The sequence below is a fragment of the Stigmatopora argus genome, chromosome 3 (assembly GCF_051989625.1).
Source record: "Stigmatopora argus isolate UIUO_Sarg chromosome 3, RoL_Sarg_1.0, whole genome shotgun sequence".
Taxonomy (NCBI): domain Eukaryota; kingdom Metazoa; phylum Chordata; class Actinopteri; order Syngnathiformes; family Syngnathidae; genus Stigmatopora; species Stigmatopora argus.
Window position 1 is genome coordinate 16,115,763 of NC_135389.1, and position 16,250 is coordinate 16,132,012.

Sequence of the window (16,250 nt, forward strand, 5' to 3'; positions counted from 1 at the left end):
TTAATGTCAAATCTTTTGTGCGACTGTGTGCAGGTATGTGTGTAGCGTTTGCACCCCGTGTTGGAGGCAGGATTGGCGGTCAAAAGGCGGGCAGGTGGTCGTTTTAATTTCCAAAGCCAAAACTCCTTCATTGTTGATGAAACAAAAGTACTGGGTACAGCCCTCTTCCTTTGTGCTGTTCACCTGGTGGGAACAATGCTTGAGTTTTTTCCTCCATTCTTTGATATTTGATACAAATTTGTTATTTGTTCTGGATGGGAGCACACCTGCACTCTCATTTGCCTTCCATCGGGCATTTGTAAAAAGCATGTAGTGGGGACACAGCGACCACAGCAGGCGCCTTCTTCTTTCTGCTCTGTGTATCCCTGTGGTGAGCATTATGTTTTAATTTATACACATACATATTGTCCATATCTACCTGGAATGTGCTAATTTAATACAAGATGTGAGTGGTACAGTATACCAATGGACATAGGGGACAGGTGGTTGTCCTGCAAGAGAGCCTGTGTTTCTTGATGAGACCACGTTCCACGATGCAGTCACAGCGTGTGCACAAGTCAGCCATCAGTGATTCACCTGCCTATATGTATAAGATAACATGTTATTTATTCCCTATGTAGTACAAGCCACCATAGGCAACTCACGAAATATTACAACAAATGGCAAATTTCCCACTATAAGTCCTGCTTAACATCAAGATGAAGTTATCCACCGTGGAAAAAAAAGAAGAAGAAAAAAGATTGCTTACCCCGATGAGAGTGTGGTTAAGGACACAGACATCCAAAGGAGCTGCAAGGACAGAAATATATTGTTAACAGGGGCTGGTATTAGTGTGACATCTGCTGGAAAGATAGTGTGATTGCTTTTTTCTGTTGATGACTGAAACCAGTCTCAACATGTTGTTGGTTTTAATAAGGTTACAAATGAAGAATGAAATATACTTTCAATTAAATACTCAATTAAAATGGGAATTAAATTAATTTATTAATTCAAACACCAGCTCGTGTAATGTAAAAAAAAAAATGAAATTATTTACATGTTGCAGGACTTCATGAAAGTATTTTATCTTGCAATAACGCGGTAAGCGAGACTAACGCCATGTAGTGGGCAACATGTAGAACATGTGTAGTAGGCAAAGCAGAGGAATTTATTGAAGCTGTTGGCGTCATTTCATAGACAATAATTATGACCTGACCCTTGCTTAGTTTTTGACTCAGGTGCATTCTCATTCATGGATAAATTCGGTGTATGTCAAAACAGCAGGGACGGAAACACTAAACAGAGGACTGACAGGCCATTACTAAGTTAAACCCATAGTGTTGCATTTGATATTTACCACAATGGCAACGTGGGCAGCAGTCCTGTGTGTCGCAACGTAACTCATATCCCAGGCCACAGGACTCAGTTTGCATGGCAGAGCAGCTAATGTTGGTTGAGGAAACAAACAATTCTTCCTTCACCCTCACACACTTGTGCATGACGCAGTTGTCATGAGCAGACTTCCATTGCTCACCAATCTAAACATACATATCAAATGAATATGATGCGGATAAAACAATTGTCAGAATAAAAAGTGCCCTTGTGAGCTCCAAACCTGTCGAAGCGTTCCTCCGATTAGCGTGTCCCCTCGCATTTCTCCATCCGAATCCACACAGCTGGTTGCTTGGCATTTTCCGCAACATTCTCCAGTGGACAGTGTATATTTCGAACCCTTGAGTTATCCACATACAATTTTCTAGTTGGCTCATTTACAAAGGACATATATAGTGAACATGTACAATGTTCATGTTTCTTTTCATCTTCGGAGTAGGTGGATTGCTATGTAAAAATTGTATCTACTTTGGAAGATAAATAATCAAATTGTTTAGGCCTACTTAAATACATAATTTAGTTTTTCTCACCAGCGGGCAGTTCCGTTGGCACACAGGCGCAGAACACTGAGCAATGTGCAATGACGTGACCTTGTCCCGCAGCTCACTGCACCTACACTTTTCACATCCTTCATCCCATTTGCTGCCGACTGCATGGACCACGTCGCCAACCACGCAAACCTGTTTATTAAGCACTTATTTAAAAACTTCCACTATAATGTTAATAAAAAATTATGCTAGATCCTTCCATGTTATTGTGCTGTATGAATGTTTTCTCTTTCTTCAAGTAGTATGTGTACAAACAGTCAATTGTAACAAACTGACTTTGTCCGGCAGGCAGCTGGTCTCGGTGCAGCCGCAGTCGTCCGTCTTAGTCGTCGTGATGAAGCCCGCCGGGCAAGTACGGGTGGAGTTCTGGCAGCTACAGGAGCACTCGAAAGCATCGCAGCACTTTGTCTTTTTTACTGTCAGCCTACGATTGGCGGCACAAACTGGGGTAGGACTGAGAGCGCAGGCCTCCTTCTGGCAAACTGGGTGGTCAAAAAGAGATGAAGCCATTGTAAATTCAAAGTGTTCACTGATGAGTGAATTTGTTTTTTTCCAAGGATGTGTGTGTCTTACCACATTCGTGTATAGCTTGACATTCTCCTGGGTTTTTCAAAACCAGTGTTTCACCATCCTCACAGCGGGGTACCTTGGGAACTCCACAGATCAACTGATCACACACTAAAAAGTCAAAGAGGGAGAAGACTGATACACTGAAGTCTCAGATGGAAAAGGACAAATGCATATTATGAGTGCATACAAGTAAGGCTGAACAAAATGTGGAGGGAAATCTGAACATGGCTTGCTATTCAAATCTTGTGTTTATCAGACAAGCAAAAAAAAAACGGTGTTTTTTTAACATTACTTTGCAGTATACATACCGCATTCATACTCCGGGCAGCACTTAGAGTTCCTCTTCTCCGTCAGCTTCTCGCAAGGGCCGCACACTGGTGCTACATAAATCATATAAACATTCAGTTATAAAGGGTGGCATGAAATGAAGTAGGTAAAATGAAGCATGATTGCCTTTCACGTCATTGCACGGGCGAGCAGTGCAGTTGATCCGTTGTTGGTCCAAACACACGCAAATCAAGCAGGGTTTCTCATCTGGTACCCAAGTCTTTAGATACTGTGCATACACACCACAGGCCTTTTTTTACTACAATACCACTGCTTGTACATTGTTCATTCATAATAGTAAACATTTGTTGAAAAACACAAGAAAAAATATACTCCTATTAATCTGCAAAGTAACTATTTTACACGTTGCCTTTTTGTTTTGAAAAATCTAATCTTTTAAAAGAAAAAAAAAAAATCGAATAATTGACCTGATATGAGCGTCCGCTACGATCCACACATTGCTTGCACTTCTCTGGTGACACACACTCTCCATGATTAAGAACCGTCCCCACTGGGCAAAAACAGCCCTCAGTGGGTGTGTCTGTGCACGATGAACCAGTGGCAACCCACTGGTCACCCCGCATCAGCTGTGTGCTGTCACAGTCTTCAACGCAGCCGGTGTGGCACGCTCGGTACTCCATGGTGACAGGGCACTGCAAGGCTAGAAGAGATGGCGTTTATTCGTAGCATGAAATCGAATGTGACAAGGGAAAACGTTGTACATATTCCAGGAATAGTGAAATTCAATGAGTTAATCAATTAAACGAATGGAATTGTAAAAATAGTTTATATGTAGAAAGTGTAAAAAAAATGTCTTGGCAATGCAAAATTCCAAAAAATATGAAAGATGCTTTAGCATTAATGTAATTAGGATACAATCCAATAATTGACCACATAACAGACTTACGGCATATGTGGGGGCTTCTCCAGTTTACACAAGCCCCCCTCTGCCTACAAAGAAGTGCGTACGCAGAAACATGTTCACAGACATCTGATTCCTCGCAAGTCTCTTCCTCGCATTTGGTAAGGAACATCAGAACAGGTATATGTGCGTGACAGGCTTCAAACACAAGCGAGCGCAGGACCTGACATCCCATGGCGGCTCCAGGGGAGCACACCACCTTGCTTTTCGGCAGGCACACGCCCTTGTCACCAGCAACCATCCAGTCAGAGATGAAGTTCATTTGGTTGGAGGTGGGGCGGCCGTTGCGCAAGGAGAGAATATTGCTGGACTGTTCTCCGCAAGCCCCTGTGAGGTAAGATAATAAATGAGAATAAATCATTTGTAGGTTGATTCACACACATTAAAAAAGTAAATGCATGTGTTTGTTGTTGTTTTTTAAATTACCACAGAGTCCAGCTGTCTGACCGCTGATGCTGGTGTTTAGCAGCGTAATGGTAAACTCGTTGCTTTGCGGCGTGAACGTCAGAACGTAGCCGATGTCGGACTTGAGTTGGAGCATCATCCCTCCATAATGCACAAGCTCTAGACCTGCGTGCCTCCACGGTAGTGAAATCTCCTGTTGTCCTAGTGATGCCTTCACAAATTGAGTTGTATATACTGTAGGATGAAAATGTTTTGGCACCCCTGACAATTTTTATTATTTTCATTAATAAATTATTGGGTATTTGGAACAGCAACTTCATTTTGTAATGTGATTCAAATGTGAATTTGAAAATATAGCCGCCCAAATAATTTTCTTTGAAGGCAACATACAGACAAATTGAAGATGGAAGGGATGCACACCACTAACTCGATTCACTTACCGTAACGTCATCCTTCAGTAGGAGTTTTTGCGACCCATGCGTCACCTCGATGGCTTTCATACAAACATGATTGTATTGTTTGGTGTCTTGACAAGGCCCGTTGTGAAGAATGACCTCGGAACCCTCGCTGAAAGCCAAGAGGGTATAGGAACACAGGCCCTCCCCATCCAACCTGAGTGGCAAGCTGTCAAACCGCACAACGTGATTGGTGGAGCTGCCCATGCAAATGCCTGTCAAAAAACATACACAGTCAACATTCAACAGGGAAAGAGCCAGAATGATGAGTTTATAAATAAACTAAAAATTATGCTTAATGTATAATTGACAAATTTTCTGAGTGTGTATACAGGGAAGAGCATGAAACAACCAAGTGTTAATGGCAAATAAATCAGAAGCAATCAGAATTGTCACGTAGTAATGCAATCTTTACTTTTTCATTTCCCCCCCAAAATTCTGTTTTTGATTATTGTTAAATTTCATAATATATCACTCAATAACAATGATAGAAATTTTGTTTAAACAGTCAAAATGGTACTGTACAGTAATAGTGAAGCCTATAGGTGTACTTACATGGGCATTCCCAATGGCAGGTGCACGCCTTCTGGACTTTCACAGGCAGTATGTTGTTTTTGCAGGCCGGTGGCTCCAGTCTATCACAGCTGACTTTGTGGCTCTGCATGGTCATGTCTCCGCTGGGATGGCACAGCACCAAATGGCAGCCGTCGTCCAGTAGCCAGGATTCTCCAGGCTATGGTATACAGGTTTAAGAATCAAAGGAAATCGTGTAACAACAGTATTTTAGTACAGTAACAATGCAAGTTATCCATTTCTGGTCCATGACTCACTTTTCTCTGGATGCCACTGTCATCTACACAAACTCCTGGTGGACCAGCTGAGAGCCAAAGCAAATAACAACTAACAACTATTGTCATAATCACTGATATTATAAAAACGACAACAATGCTGCCACGAGTTGAATAGTTTTCAGCTATGTCCATGTGTACGCGGAGACAGGCACCTCTGCAGATTCTCTCTGCGTAACTGTGGTCCAAAGTCAGCAGAATCCGTAACTGGTCCATGCTCTTTAAGTGCAGGCTGTTGCCTTGTTTGAGGCCGATAGTTGCCAGCTCGTTCTGGTCATAGTTTGGCCCCACACCGATAGGGAATACGGAAACACCTGAGGGACAAGACAACACATCTTGAAATCATTTTTTAATTCTGAAAAACATGCCTTTATTGTCTTTCACAAATATTTTTTGGCAAAATGTTTATTAAAAAAGTAATACAGCTATCTTTTTTAAGTCAAGCAGGGAGTGAAGGGACCCAATTTTTAGAAGTTAGCAATAGGAGGAATTAAATTAGTTACCTGCCGCCAATGCCTCGCTCGCAGCTTCTTGGACCCGATCAGACGACTTGTCAGTCACTATCATCACCACAGCCTTGGTCACGCCCACTCTCCCACTCTTAATGGCTGCCTGGATGGAATATCGCAGTGCCGACCCTGAGCCAGAGACACAGCGGTAAGTGTCGATGAAGTGTGAGCATCATGTGTTTCTGTATCGTCTACCGAGTGAAGGGGCTCCTGCTTTCCTTCTAGGAATGTTGTCTACCAGGTTATTAAGTTGGGGCTTCGTGTGCTCTCTGCTCCAGGTAAATTCTGTGGTAACGGTGTTACTGTACTGAATCACGCTGACCTGAGTGCCATTCGGACCTGCAGGGAGACATCATAGAAAACTTTTCACCGGTTTTAGCCATTTCTATCTTGTTGTCAAGTTTTATTTTGCAATGATTTCTTCTCATTTAAGATGCTTTCCTTCTTGGTGTCAGCTGGTTTGGGTGATTGTCTCTACCTGTGGCCCATTCCCTCAAGTATAAAAAGTCTGTTCCTGTAATTGAAACATTTGTATGAGTATTTCACCGGCAAGTGTTAATTACCTATATCAACTGTGTTGATAAAGGCTTTCACAAAAGTCTTCATGTCGTCGATCTGCTCTCCAGACTTCAACAGGAAAAGCACATCTACAGGTGTCTTACAAGGCACTGTGGGGGAAAATGGCATACTTTATTTTCACATTGATTCATTGGAAAAAAACAAGCAAAAAAGCAAGCGGTTAATGGAAACATTTTGTGAAAGTTGCCTACCTGTGAAGGGGAGGTTGGAGAGTGTAGGGTGAACCACAGGTACCAGTGTGGGAAAGCGCGGGGTCACAGTGGTGTGTGTGATGTTGACAACACTGTGAACAAGTTCTTTGAGATGCGTGTAGTCTTCCACCATCATTGGATGCTGTGGTGAGCTGAAGGGGAACAAGTCCATCTCCTTCACTTGGGAGCCGACGCCAATGGGGTACACAAGAATCTGGGTGTTCAGGGACGGCGGGCGCGTCACTGTGTCTGTGGGTGGGTTCTCTGTCACAAGGAAGACGAGCTGTGGAGGGACAGGATGGTGTGGAGGTGGGACGGTGACTGTGTCCTGATACACTGCAGACACGGCTGCGCCCGTGTTGGTCTTGCTTCCGCCCCGCCAACGAATTTCCCAGAGACGTTGTTTCAGCAGCACAGTTTGGTACCTCAGATCCCAACGATGGATCTCCACGGTAACTTTGACCGAGTACTGAATGATGGTGATGTGGATGAACTCCTTCTTCTCGGACAGTTGGATCAGAACTTCCTCTAGAAACATGAGGGATTTGTTGAAATTGGCCTCTCCGACTGAATCTGAGCCTTCAATGATGAATGTCACTTCCTTAGTTGGAGGTATGTACATGGATGGTGTAGTGGTGATTGGAGATAGGATGGAAGCAGAGGTAGAAGTGGTAGTGAAATATTTGGTAGGGAAAGGTTCTGGACGAGGTGAGAGGGTTGTAGTAGTTATGCTGGACTTTGGCTCCAGACCCAACGTGCAAAGGTAGTTAGTTACTTCTAAAAGGCGATCGGGTAGCTCAGCTGTGCTACTCAGTACATAGGCCCTATTATCGGGGTTGGCTTTCATGATGTCGGTAATCTGCCCCATGTTCACACCGGGACCGAGGGCCACGGCCAGTGTAGTAATACTTTTCCTGCGCATCAGGTTAATGAATGGGCGCATGGGGCGAGGATTGGTGCTGGCTGTCAAAATGACAGCCACGCGGCCACTGTGTTCTCGCTTGTTCTTGTCGTAGATGTTGTATGACATATCTTTGATCGCCTCGTCCAGGTAGGCAACAGGGCCCCCAGCGTAGTGCAGGTCGTGCACGGTCTTTTTGAAAAGCCACTTCTGAACCTATAGACACAATGGAAAAGTTGGAGGAGAACACATTAGCTGACATCAATAAGTAAATAAATTAAATGTATATAATTGTATATGCAAAGATTTTGGTAAGTAGCTCGTAAAGTGCTATCTCTGTGAGTGAAACTAACTTTTTTCTAGGTTTACATACCTGTAATTCATAGGTTTTGACCCCAGAGTAGTAAAGCAGCACGGCAGCTCGAGTGTGGGCAGAGCCCAAGCGAAAGCGGTCTACCACGCTCAGTATAAACTCTTTAGTGGCCTGAAATTCTGTCTCACTCAATGCCATGGAGCCATCCAGCAGGAAAACCAGATCCATTGCACGATCACAGGTCCCTTCAGGCATCATGGTGGTCATTGGTACGCTTGTGAGGGTGGCGGGAGGAAGAGTTGGTGTGGCAGTTGTTAAGGTGTTGCAAGCTTCGCAGGTTAATGTGTTGTTTTCACAGTGGCTTAAGGAAAAATCAGAAAGGAAGCACATTACAGAATATAAATTGTAAATACATTCCCTCTTCCAGTCTGTTATTGAATTACAAAAATAACCCTAAGGAAATGAGGACCCCCCAGCTTTCCTTACCATATTTTGCAGTGGGTGGGGTCATGATGGCTGATGATGACTTTGTTGCCATGGGAGATTCTTTGACCCTCATGGGTGCACACCTGACACTGAGTGGGCTCAACACACCTCATGGTCACCTCGTCTAACAACTGGCCTAAGAACAGATCGATAAATGTAAGACACAACATTACCAGTTCTAAGACTGAATAGAAAGTTGACACGATTTTTTCATTAAACGTAGTGCAACTGCAGATTCAAAGTTGTGTATTTTGACTCAACCTTGCTGCAATGTCATGTGTGAGAAAAAAGACAAACAATTCAAAAGTAAATGCTTTATAATATATCTCCTTTAAGATCGAAAATAATGCAGGAGAGTATGTTTGGCACCTGGAGGGCAGTAAGCGTGACATCCTTCCACACATTCCAGAGAGCAATGGAGGGGATCGGGGTGCTGGCAGGTGACGGGACAGGCAGCGCCACAGGCGTTGTACCGCCACTGGCATAACTCTTCTCCTGTCACTGCACTTTTTGGGTTCAATTCTTCACAGCTCATCGCTATGGAGAAAAAGGTTTTCACTGTCATTTGTGGCTGTGTCCGCAGGAAATTGAGGGCAAACATGCATGTCAAGATATTGCGTTAGACTAAACTGATTGATGCTGCTGATAAAAAGGGACCAGTGAGAATCAAAGATACTCATCACACTCACGGCAAAGCTCATTGGATCTCCAACTGACAGTTACACCCTTCTGCGAACAAGCCTGAGCGTAGGCGGCGATGACGTCGCAAAAACAACCACAGTCAGCCACTGCTGCACAGGTGCAAGCTGCCTCCACACACATTTCTACATATGGCTCTGCATCCACCTAAATATACAGATGAAGGCGAGAAACCACAGTGAACACCTGCAATATTTATATACAGTACATTCACACAAGCAATGAAATTTAAAACAAATACCTGAGCATCAAACCTTGAAATATATGATAAATGTCTCAACTGCATTTGCTTTTAATTGGAGCTACTTTGGACCTAATGTAAAACAAGCTTTTGGCCATTTGAACTCACCTGGCTGTTGCAATCTTTGAAGCGGTCACCAGTGAGCATATGACACGACTGCTCAACTGTTACCAGTTTGATAATGTTGTCATTGCAGGGACCTTGTAACTGTAAAAAAAAACCAATATGCAGTGCAACATGAGGTGCAATACAATAATATTAAAAAGAGTTCTTCCACAAAAGCATAATCGTTACCTGGGTGACATCAGCACACCTAGGAGTGACCTTCCAAGAATTGCCAAAGTGCAAAGAGTCCACCTCTAGCTGATTGTTACTGCTGACAAGGTCATTATTCACGTTTCCATCAAAGTTGCCACACAGACCACACACTCGACCCTACATATACGGTAAGATTAAAGGACCAAAGGGAGCCAATGGTTACACAAAACATATACAGTAGATGTATGTACATATAAAAATGTATGGGCTAATAATACAGGCATACCTTGTATTCAGCTGCAATGTGGACCATGAGGTTAGTTCCCCGATCCCAATTGAGTGAAATGTGTTTCCCAAGAAGGAGCGTATAGAATTGACCTGATGACCTGATGATCTCTACCTGTGCACTGTCTGGTACTGGTGTCTTCATTTTGACCTGAGCAAGAGGCAAAATATGTTAATGATAGCAAAAATGCATGTTCAATTTTTTTTTTAGATGTAATATATTAATAATATTATTATAAACTATATATATATATATATATATATATATATATATATATATATGTATATATATACATATATGTATGTATGTATATTATATATATATATATATATATATATATATATATATATATATATATATATGTATATATATATATATATATATATATATATATATATATATATATGTGTATGTGTGTGTGTGTGTGTGTGTGTGTGTGGTAAAATGCATGTAGAGTGAAGTTTCCTAACTGTTTCTTGTATGTTTACCTCGCCATTTTTCATCACAATTAATCCCCCATGGTAGAAGACTAACACAGACTTGGCACAGCGATGTCCTACAATACCACAGGCTTCATTCTCGACAATCACTCGGAAGTTCCCGTCTTCGCCATTGCACATGTCCTATTGGCAATGAAGGTGCAGTATAAAAGGTGGACTATATAAAACAAGACATAAAATATCTTTCTTTCAACTGGTCTTACCTGTACCAGGACATACTGGCATAGACCAGGAAAGGAGTACTTGAGGCCATCAAAGGTGATGTAGTGCGACTCCCCCACGGTGCGGCACACGCCATTGCAAAATTTCTTAGTGCAGACCCACTTCCTGTTTTCACATACACTGCAGAAAAGCAAAACAACATAATGCCACTGTCGGTAAGAACAGAGTAGAAAAAATAGATAAATAAGATTACCAGGTGTTGCAGTCCACCATTATGCTTTTCCCCGACTCATAAGGTCTATCGTTTTGGTAACAAGGACACTGCTCAGGCACAATGCAACCTCCATGATGGCGTACCTAAAATATTACTCAGTTAGAGTATAGATTGGTTTTAATCAAGACTTTATGAACATAGCAAATCCTGCTTTTCTATAAAATGGGTTAAGATTTTTAAAAAAGTTCCTCATCAGGAGTCAAACGCCTGAATTCTACGACAATTATAAGTTACTGGTATATTTTTTAACAATGCCAGATAAGAATGCACACGTTTTTTGTTTTTTTTTAACTTGTTTCTCTTAGAATGTTGAATACAATCTCTGCCTTCCGGGAGTTTATTACTAAAAGTAGATCAATTGCCCAAATGAAACTACTGCCACCTACTGTGCCAGGTGGACAGAGGCAACCAGGGATACAAGGTTGGGAGACGCAGGGAAAGTCCACATTCTGGCAGTTTCTGGCACATTCCAGGCCTTTTTCCCCCACCCCGCACTTTGCACGGACCAGTGGAGGGAAACATAGTGTAGAGCGCCTTTCTGCAAGTGCAGATGGCAACAAGCATCACTTTTAGGGCAGTTGATCCAGGAATTATTTTTAAAGTGTATTCAAGAAGCCGCAGTGTGTATAGAAAAGTGGCAATCCATTTCAAGAATTGAGGATTTCACCTCTGGAGGGTGTCAAGTCGTCGTAGAAAAGATCTGACAGCAAATTGCTCTTTTCTCCAGCGCTGCAGTGCATGGACCCATTCTCACAGTAGCTGTAAATACAAACGTGAAAAGAAATACTCCTAAGTCAAATTACTTCCATATGTATTTTGAAAAGGAAAATTCAGATTTTTTTTTCTAACAAATCTGGACGAAACACTTCAGTGTGCTCCGACATGTTGATGAATAAAATGTCTGCTGTTAGGACCATAGTAAACAAAGAGCACTCTGTAGTTGTAATTTGCAGAGATGAAGAACTACTGATTGCATCAATTTTAGGGGTGAACTTATAAAATGTGTTATTCATTTCTTTTTTGCATTTACAGAGCTCTTATTATGTGATTCGCAATGTGTGCATTGATGTGTTAAATGCAGAGACCAAATGCTGGTGTGATCAGCGTAGAAGTCATTCGGCTGGTAAAGTTGTCCATCATACAGGCACGTGCACTGGTCTGCCGTCACGCATTCTCCAGAGTCGCTTAGGTACTTCCCAGCAGGGCAAAAACAACCTTCCTCGCACACCCTCTCCCCTCCACAACCGGTTTCGGGTCCAGACAGGGAACGACAAGTGCGGTCGCACATGCTTCCGCAGGCCTCGTATACCTGGCCTCTGGTGCACTCCATCTCTGTGGATTGAAATCACTGGTTAGGTGTTTCACCCTAACAATTTAGTTTAGGAATACTCAGAGGAAGGTAGTGACAAAATGTCATCAGTCTGAAAAGATAGACAACTGCACTCCAGTGTTTAGAGGTCAAATTTAGCTCTGAAAGGTTGTGGAGCATTTAAGATTTATCCTAAAATTTCACTCCAAAGCCAAATATCTCTGCTACTTCTTGCACCTCGCTTCAATACAAGTGAGAAGTGCATTTACGGCAGAGTGATGGGCTGCGCCAGTGGAGCAGCACTCCTTTGGAGGTGCAGGCAGCTGCGTAATAGGCCAGAGCAGAGCAGAGGCACTCCTCGCCATCTTCACACGAACAAACATCGTGACGACAGAACCGCTGGAAGGGAGCCGGGTTGACCAAGAAGTGGCATGGGACGAACGCATCTGACGTCATCATTGAGCAGCCTTCTTCTGCATACCGAACTGAAGAAACAGGTCACTGCAGTTTTTTTCCCATCAAATTAAATGTTTATTCATAAGCGAAACATAAAATATTTTGACATGTTAAGAGTTTAAACTGTCAAAAATGATGGAGGGCATTAGTCGCAAATTATTGCTAATATGGCATGTTTGGGATGCTGGTGAGGAATAACCTAGACTTGATGGGTGTGTTGTTGTGTGTTCACCTCTTTTGGGATTGACAACACATGGATCAGTCGCAGATTTGTGGGCAGGCTTGCAGTCGCCGTTGATTATCCAGGAATGACCAAATGCCAGTGGGCTCGACTCGACCATCCCGGACGCGGACAAGAAGTCGTCGCCTTGGTTATCGTTGAAGTTACCGCAGAGACCGCAAGTCAGTCCTGCCCAGCGTGGTCCAAGCTGAAAAAAGAAGGTGCTGTTTTAGGACTTCTATCCAAGTTCCTCACAGAATTTTAAAAAGTGCCATTACAAACTTATCATACCTTTAGGAGGACCCGGCCTCTCCCATCCCAGTCAATCTGCAGGTGATCTCCAAATTTTAGATGCACTGATGACTGGAAAGATCTCTGGATATGCAAGTGACCTGGAATCATTGAGGTTAATTTCCATTTTGTTGTATAAAAAACCGATAATAAAATTTTTGAATGAAACACTTTATGAAAAATTATTTATTGTTGGTTAACCCCACCTCTTGCCCAGAGTTGACTGTGCTAGGATCAGTTCACTCACCATCTAGATACACTAAAGAATGTAAACTTGGTTGGCAAAATGTACTGGACATCTACCACTTTCAATGGTGATCAATGAGTTAAATGACTGCATTATAAATTAGTTGCTTTGGTCTGCAGACATGTGCAGTCCCTCAACTTTGAAAATAAAACAACAACAAAAAAACGATATTAATAATGTGTATGTTTCTAATCAGCGACCAAGATTGTTATAGTATCTCAATGATTTGAATTCTTAAGTAGAACAGTGGTCTTTGCTCTCTGAATTATCAGAGGAAACTGAGTACACTCTCGTGTGTCACAGTCTTTGGGTGACACAAGGCAGCTGCTCCCAATCAAAATGCCATACCGTGGTGCATGGGGGTCTGGATGTCCATTCCGTTGACAGAAACCACTCCCCCATGCTTTAGTTTCACTGTCATGTTCTCCAGTGTTGGCAGGCTGAGGGTCACAGAGCGTGTACACACAGCATCTTGATCATCTGCACACTGCAAATTGAAAGCAGGCAGTAAATAATAAAAAAGTAATACCATTTTAGAGAAAGTCACACAGTGACTGAAAGAAAAGGCCATGTCATTTTTCTGCATTCAATTTAAGAGTAAGAGAAAATTACTTTGATATGTTAGTTATGTGTATACTTTTAAAAATGAAGGAGGGGATTAGTTGCAAAGTATTGCTAATTGTGACCAGTTTGGGTGCTGGTGAGGGATAGTCTAGATCAGGGGTAGGGAACCTATGGCTCGCGAGCCACATGTGGCTCTTTTGATGGGTGCATCTGGCTCTTTGCTAACCTGTGAGCTAAAATATGGGAATTGCTGGTGACAGAACTGAGATATTACATCTAGAACTGCTTTAATCTTCTTCTTTTTTTGCAGTAGACTCTTCTGGAATGCATCCTCTCATTGATTAGCAACAGCATAAGAATCTTTTAAAAAATATTCATATTTTTCCACTTTAAAAGTGGTGAAATTACCCCCAAAAATTGAAAAGGCACTCGTTTACATGTATGTATTTTGACTTTTAAATTTGTAGTATGGCTCACAAGGAATAACATTGGAAAATATGAATTGTTTGTGGCTCTCTTTGTCAAAAAGGTTCCCGACCCCTGGTCTAGATTTTCCGAGTTCTTATATAATATTATGTTTTGCAGATGATTTTCGACACAGTAAAACATAATAAAGTTAATACACGTTTCAACACAATAATAAAATGGGATTTACAAGATTACTAGATTTATGACACTTGGGTTTCACTTACCTGCACATTTTCAATAACCACAGAGAAGTCCTGTTGGGCACAGTCTTGGGCCAGTAGGTACTGACATGGACTCGTGAAAGTAAAGAATTTGTTGTCGAAGGTCTTGTAGTGGGACTGACCCACCACTAGGCACTCACCTACCCAGCAGATGAAACCACAAAATGCACACCATGCACAAAGCCCACATAATACTGTACTACACATTTCATTAGGTAGACGTGCAAAAAAAGGGAACCAATAAAAGAGCCATATCATAAACACATTTGAAAAACATTTCTTACCAGGGCAACCTTCATTGGTGCATTCCCACGAGCCATGCCGACACACACTGTGGAATGAAACACAATATGTGGCTATCATCTTGAAAATTCTGTGTGTGTCCACTTACCAGGTGTTACAGTCCTGAGAGATGGTGGAGCCTGGAGGGAAGTGCCGCCCCATGTGCACGCAGGAACACTGAGACACCTCGACACAGCGGTGACCGTCCAATACTTTACCCACTGAAACACGTATAAATATTCATTTACATTGACTCAAAGTTGAAGGGTTGGAAAACTGATGGATGGTAGAGTCACCGGGGCAGGTGCAACCATCCACACACTCGTCTTTGCAAATCTCCTGGATGTTGAGACTGTGGCAAGTTGTGGAACAGGACTTGGTGCATTCACTGTAATGCATTCCAATTGGACATCTGGGAACTGATTGGAAAAAGAATATACTCTTATCTTCACAGGTAGGAAGTAACAAAGTGGAAAAAACTTGAATGCGATTGGTCAGATCCTTTCCAAGACTGATGGCGTGTGGCCACAATCAATGTATTTCACATAACTTGAAAAGAATCAACTGACTTACAGCATTCGCTCTCCTGCTGCCATCCATGCAAAAGCATGCCGTGGGCGTGGCATGTGCGGGCATACTCAAGAAGGACTGGACAGTAACAGTCTTCGCTATCAGCTTGGCCGCAGTGGCAGGCCTCTTCCTGGCACAGGGTTAGGAAGGCCTTGGGTGATATCAAGTGGGCGCAGCGCAGGAACAGGGCGGATGTTTGCAATACGCTGCAGCTAGACAGAATCTACAAGAAGGAGATACAGGAGTATTATTTACTTAAAAGCAATTGTCTCAATACCCTTTGCTTAAGATTGGAAAGTACTAGTCATAAAACTGGCTGAAGATGTCATCCAGTTTTCATTCATCACAGATTGTGCTCTGATTTTGTTTGTACATACATGCATTATTTTGTAATATCGGTGAAGAATATGAAGATTTTCTAAATTATCATTTGAATATTTGGTGAGTTTGTGACTGACCTCTAAAGTGTCTTTGGAGGTATTGCAAGACAAATTGGGAGTGGAAACTCGTCTGCAGGCTTGACTTGGCCCCTTCACCGCCCATGAATTAGCAAAGTCATAGCTATCCTCAGCGAGAAATCCTGAAATGACGCACAACACATAAAGACGTCGGCAGCTTCCTCATTAATGTCGGCTCTTTGTTTTGGTTAAGATTTTTTTTCTTTAACCTTTTATCTTTTCCTGTATATAATGGCTTCTCTTCCTGTTTCTGAGCCCTGTGACTCAAACTATTTCCGAAATTTCAAGAAAAAAAACCACCCACTTTGCATTCCAAACC

The 16,250-nt window shown here is 42.3% G+C and overlaps 1 protein-coding gene across 4 annotated transcripts in view; it reads right to left on the minus strand.

The window, feature by feature from the left end:
• Positions 1 to 16,250, minus strand: part of vwf (von Willebrand factor) — a 29,101-nt gene that overhangs the window by 646 nt on the left and 12,205 nt on the right. For all 4 annotated transcript variants that reach the window (XM_077595424.1, XM_077595423.1, XM_077595422.1 and 1 more), the window contains 45 exons: positions 15,932 to 16,053; positions 15,477 to 15,696; positions 15,200 to 15,322; positions 15,013 to 15,124; positions 14,906 to 14,952; positions 14,625 to 14,761; positions 13,717 to 13,855; positions 13,122 to 13,222; positions 12,843 to 13,038; positions 12,424 to 12,639; positions 11,931 to 12,177; positions 11,513 to 11,604; positions 11,232 to 11,383; positions 10,825 to 10,928; positions 10,613 to 10,751; positions 10,398 to 10,532; positions 9,910 to 10,059; positions 9,660 to 9,800; positions 9,474 to 9,572; positions 9,115 to 9,271; positions 8,795 to 8,962; positions 8,426 to 8,561; positions 8,000 to 8,300; positions 6,726 to 7,842; positions 6,519 to 6,623; positions 6,151 to 6,294; positions 5,950 to 6,084; positions 5,602 to 5,760; positions 5,429 to 5,475; positions 5,154 to 5,331; positions 4,584 to 4,813; positions 4,165 to 4,354; positions 3,724 to 4,065; positions 3,245 to 3,477; positions 2,943 to 3,045; positions 2,798 to 2,869; positions 2,493 to 2,597; positions 2,196 to 2,401; positions 1,902 to 2,051; positions 1,595 to 1,711; positions 1,337 to 1,517; positions 749 to 789; positions 464 to 580; positions 267 to 365; positions 55 to 183 (listed from right to left, as the gene is read on the minus strand). In XM_077595424.1, the coding sequence (XP_077451550.1) occupies positions 55 to 183; positions 267 to 365; positions 464 to 580; positions 749 to 789; positions 1,337 to 1,517; positions 1,595 to 1,711; positions 1,902 to 2,051; positions 2,196 to 2,401; positions 2,493 to 2,597; positions 2,798 to 2,869; positions 2,943 to 3,045; positions 3,245 to 3,477; positions 3,724 to 4,065; positions 4,165 to 4,354; positions 4,584 to 4,813; positions 5,154 to 5,331; positions 5,429 to 5,475; positions 5,602 to 5,760; positions 5,950 to 6,084; positions 6,151 to 6,294; positions 6,519 to 6,623; positions 6,726 to 7,842; positions 8,000 to 8,300; positions 8,426 to 8,561; positions 8,795 to 8,962; positions 9,115 to 9,271; positions 9,474 to 9,572; positions 9,660 to 9,800; positions 9,910 to 10,059; positions 10,398 to 10,532; positions 10,613 to 10,751; positions 10,825 to 10,928; positions 11,232 to 11,383; positions 11,513 to 11,604; positions 11,931 to 12,177; positions 12,424 to 12,639; positions 12,843 to 13,038; positions 13,122 to 13,222; positions 13,717 to 13,855; positions 14,625 to 14,761; positions 14,906 to 14,952; positions 15,013 to 15,124; positions 15,200 to 15,322; positions 15,477 to 15,696; positions 15,932 to 16,053 (7,634 nt within the window). The remainder of the gene's footprint in view (positions 1 to 54; positions 184 to 266; positions 366 to 463; positions 581 to 748; positions 790 to 1,336; positions 1,518 to 1,594; positions 1,712 to 1,901; positions 2,052 to 2,195; positions 2,402 to 2,492; positions 2,598 to 2,797; positions 2,870 to 2,942; positions 3,046 to 3,244; positions 3,478 to 3,723; positions 4,066 to 4,164; positions 4,355 to 4,583; positions 4,814 to 5,153; positions 5,332 to 5,428; positions 5,476 to 5,601; positions 5,761 to 5,949; positions 6,085 to 6,150; positions 6,295 to 6,518; positions 6,624 to 6,725; positions 7,843 to 7,999; positions 8,301 to 8,425; positions 8,562 to 8,794; positions 8,963 to 9,114; positions 9,272 to 9,473; positions 9,573 to 9,659; positions 9,801 to 9,909; positions 10,060 to 10,397; positions 10,533 to 10,612; positions 10,752 to 10,824; positions 10,929 to 11,231; positions 11,384 to 11,512; positions 11,605 to 11,930; positions 12,178 to 12,423; positions 12,640 to 12,842; positions 13,039 to 13,121; positions 13,223 to 13,716; positions 13,856 to 14,624; positions 14,762 to 14,905; positions 14,953 to 15,012; positions 15,125 to 15,199; positions 15,323 to 15,476; positions 15,697 to 15,931; positions 16,054 to 16,250) is intronic.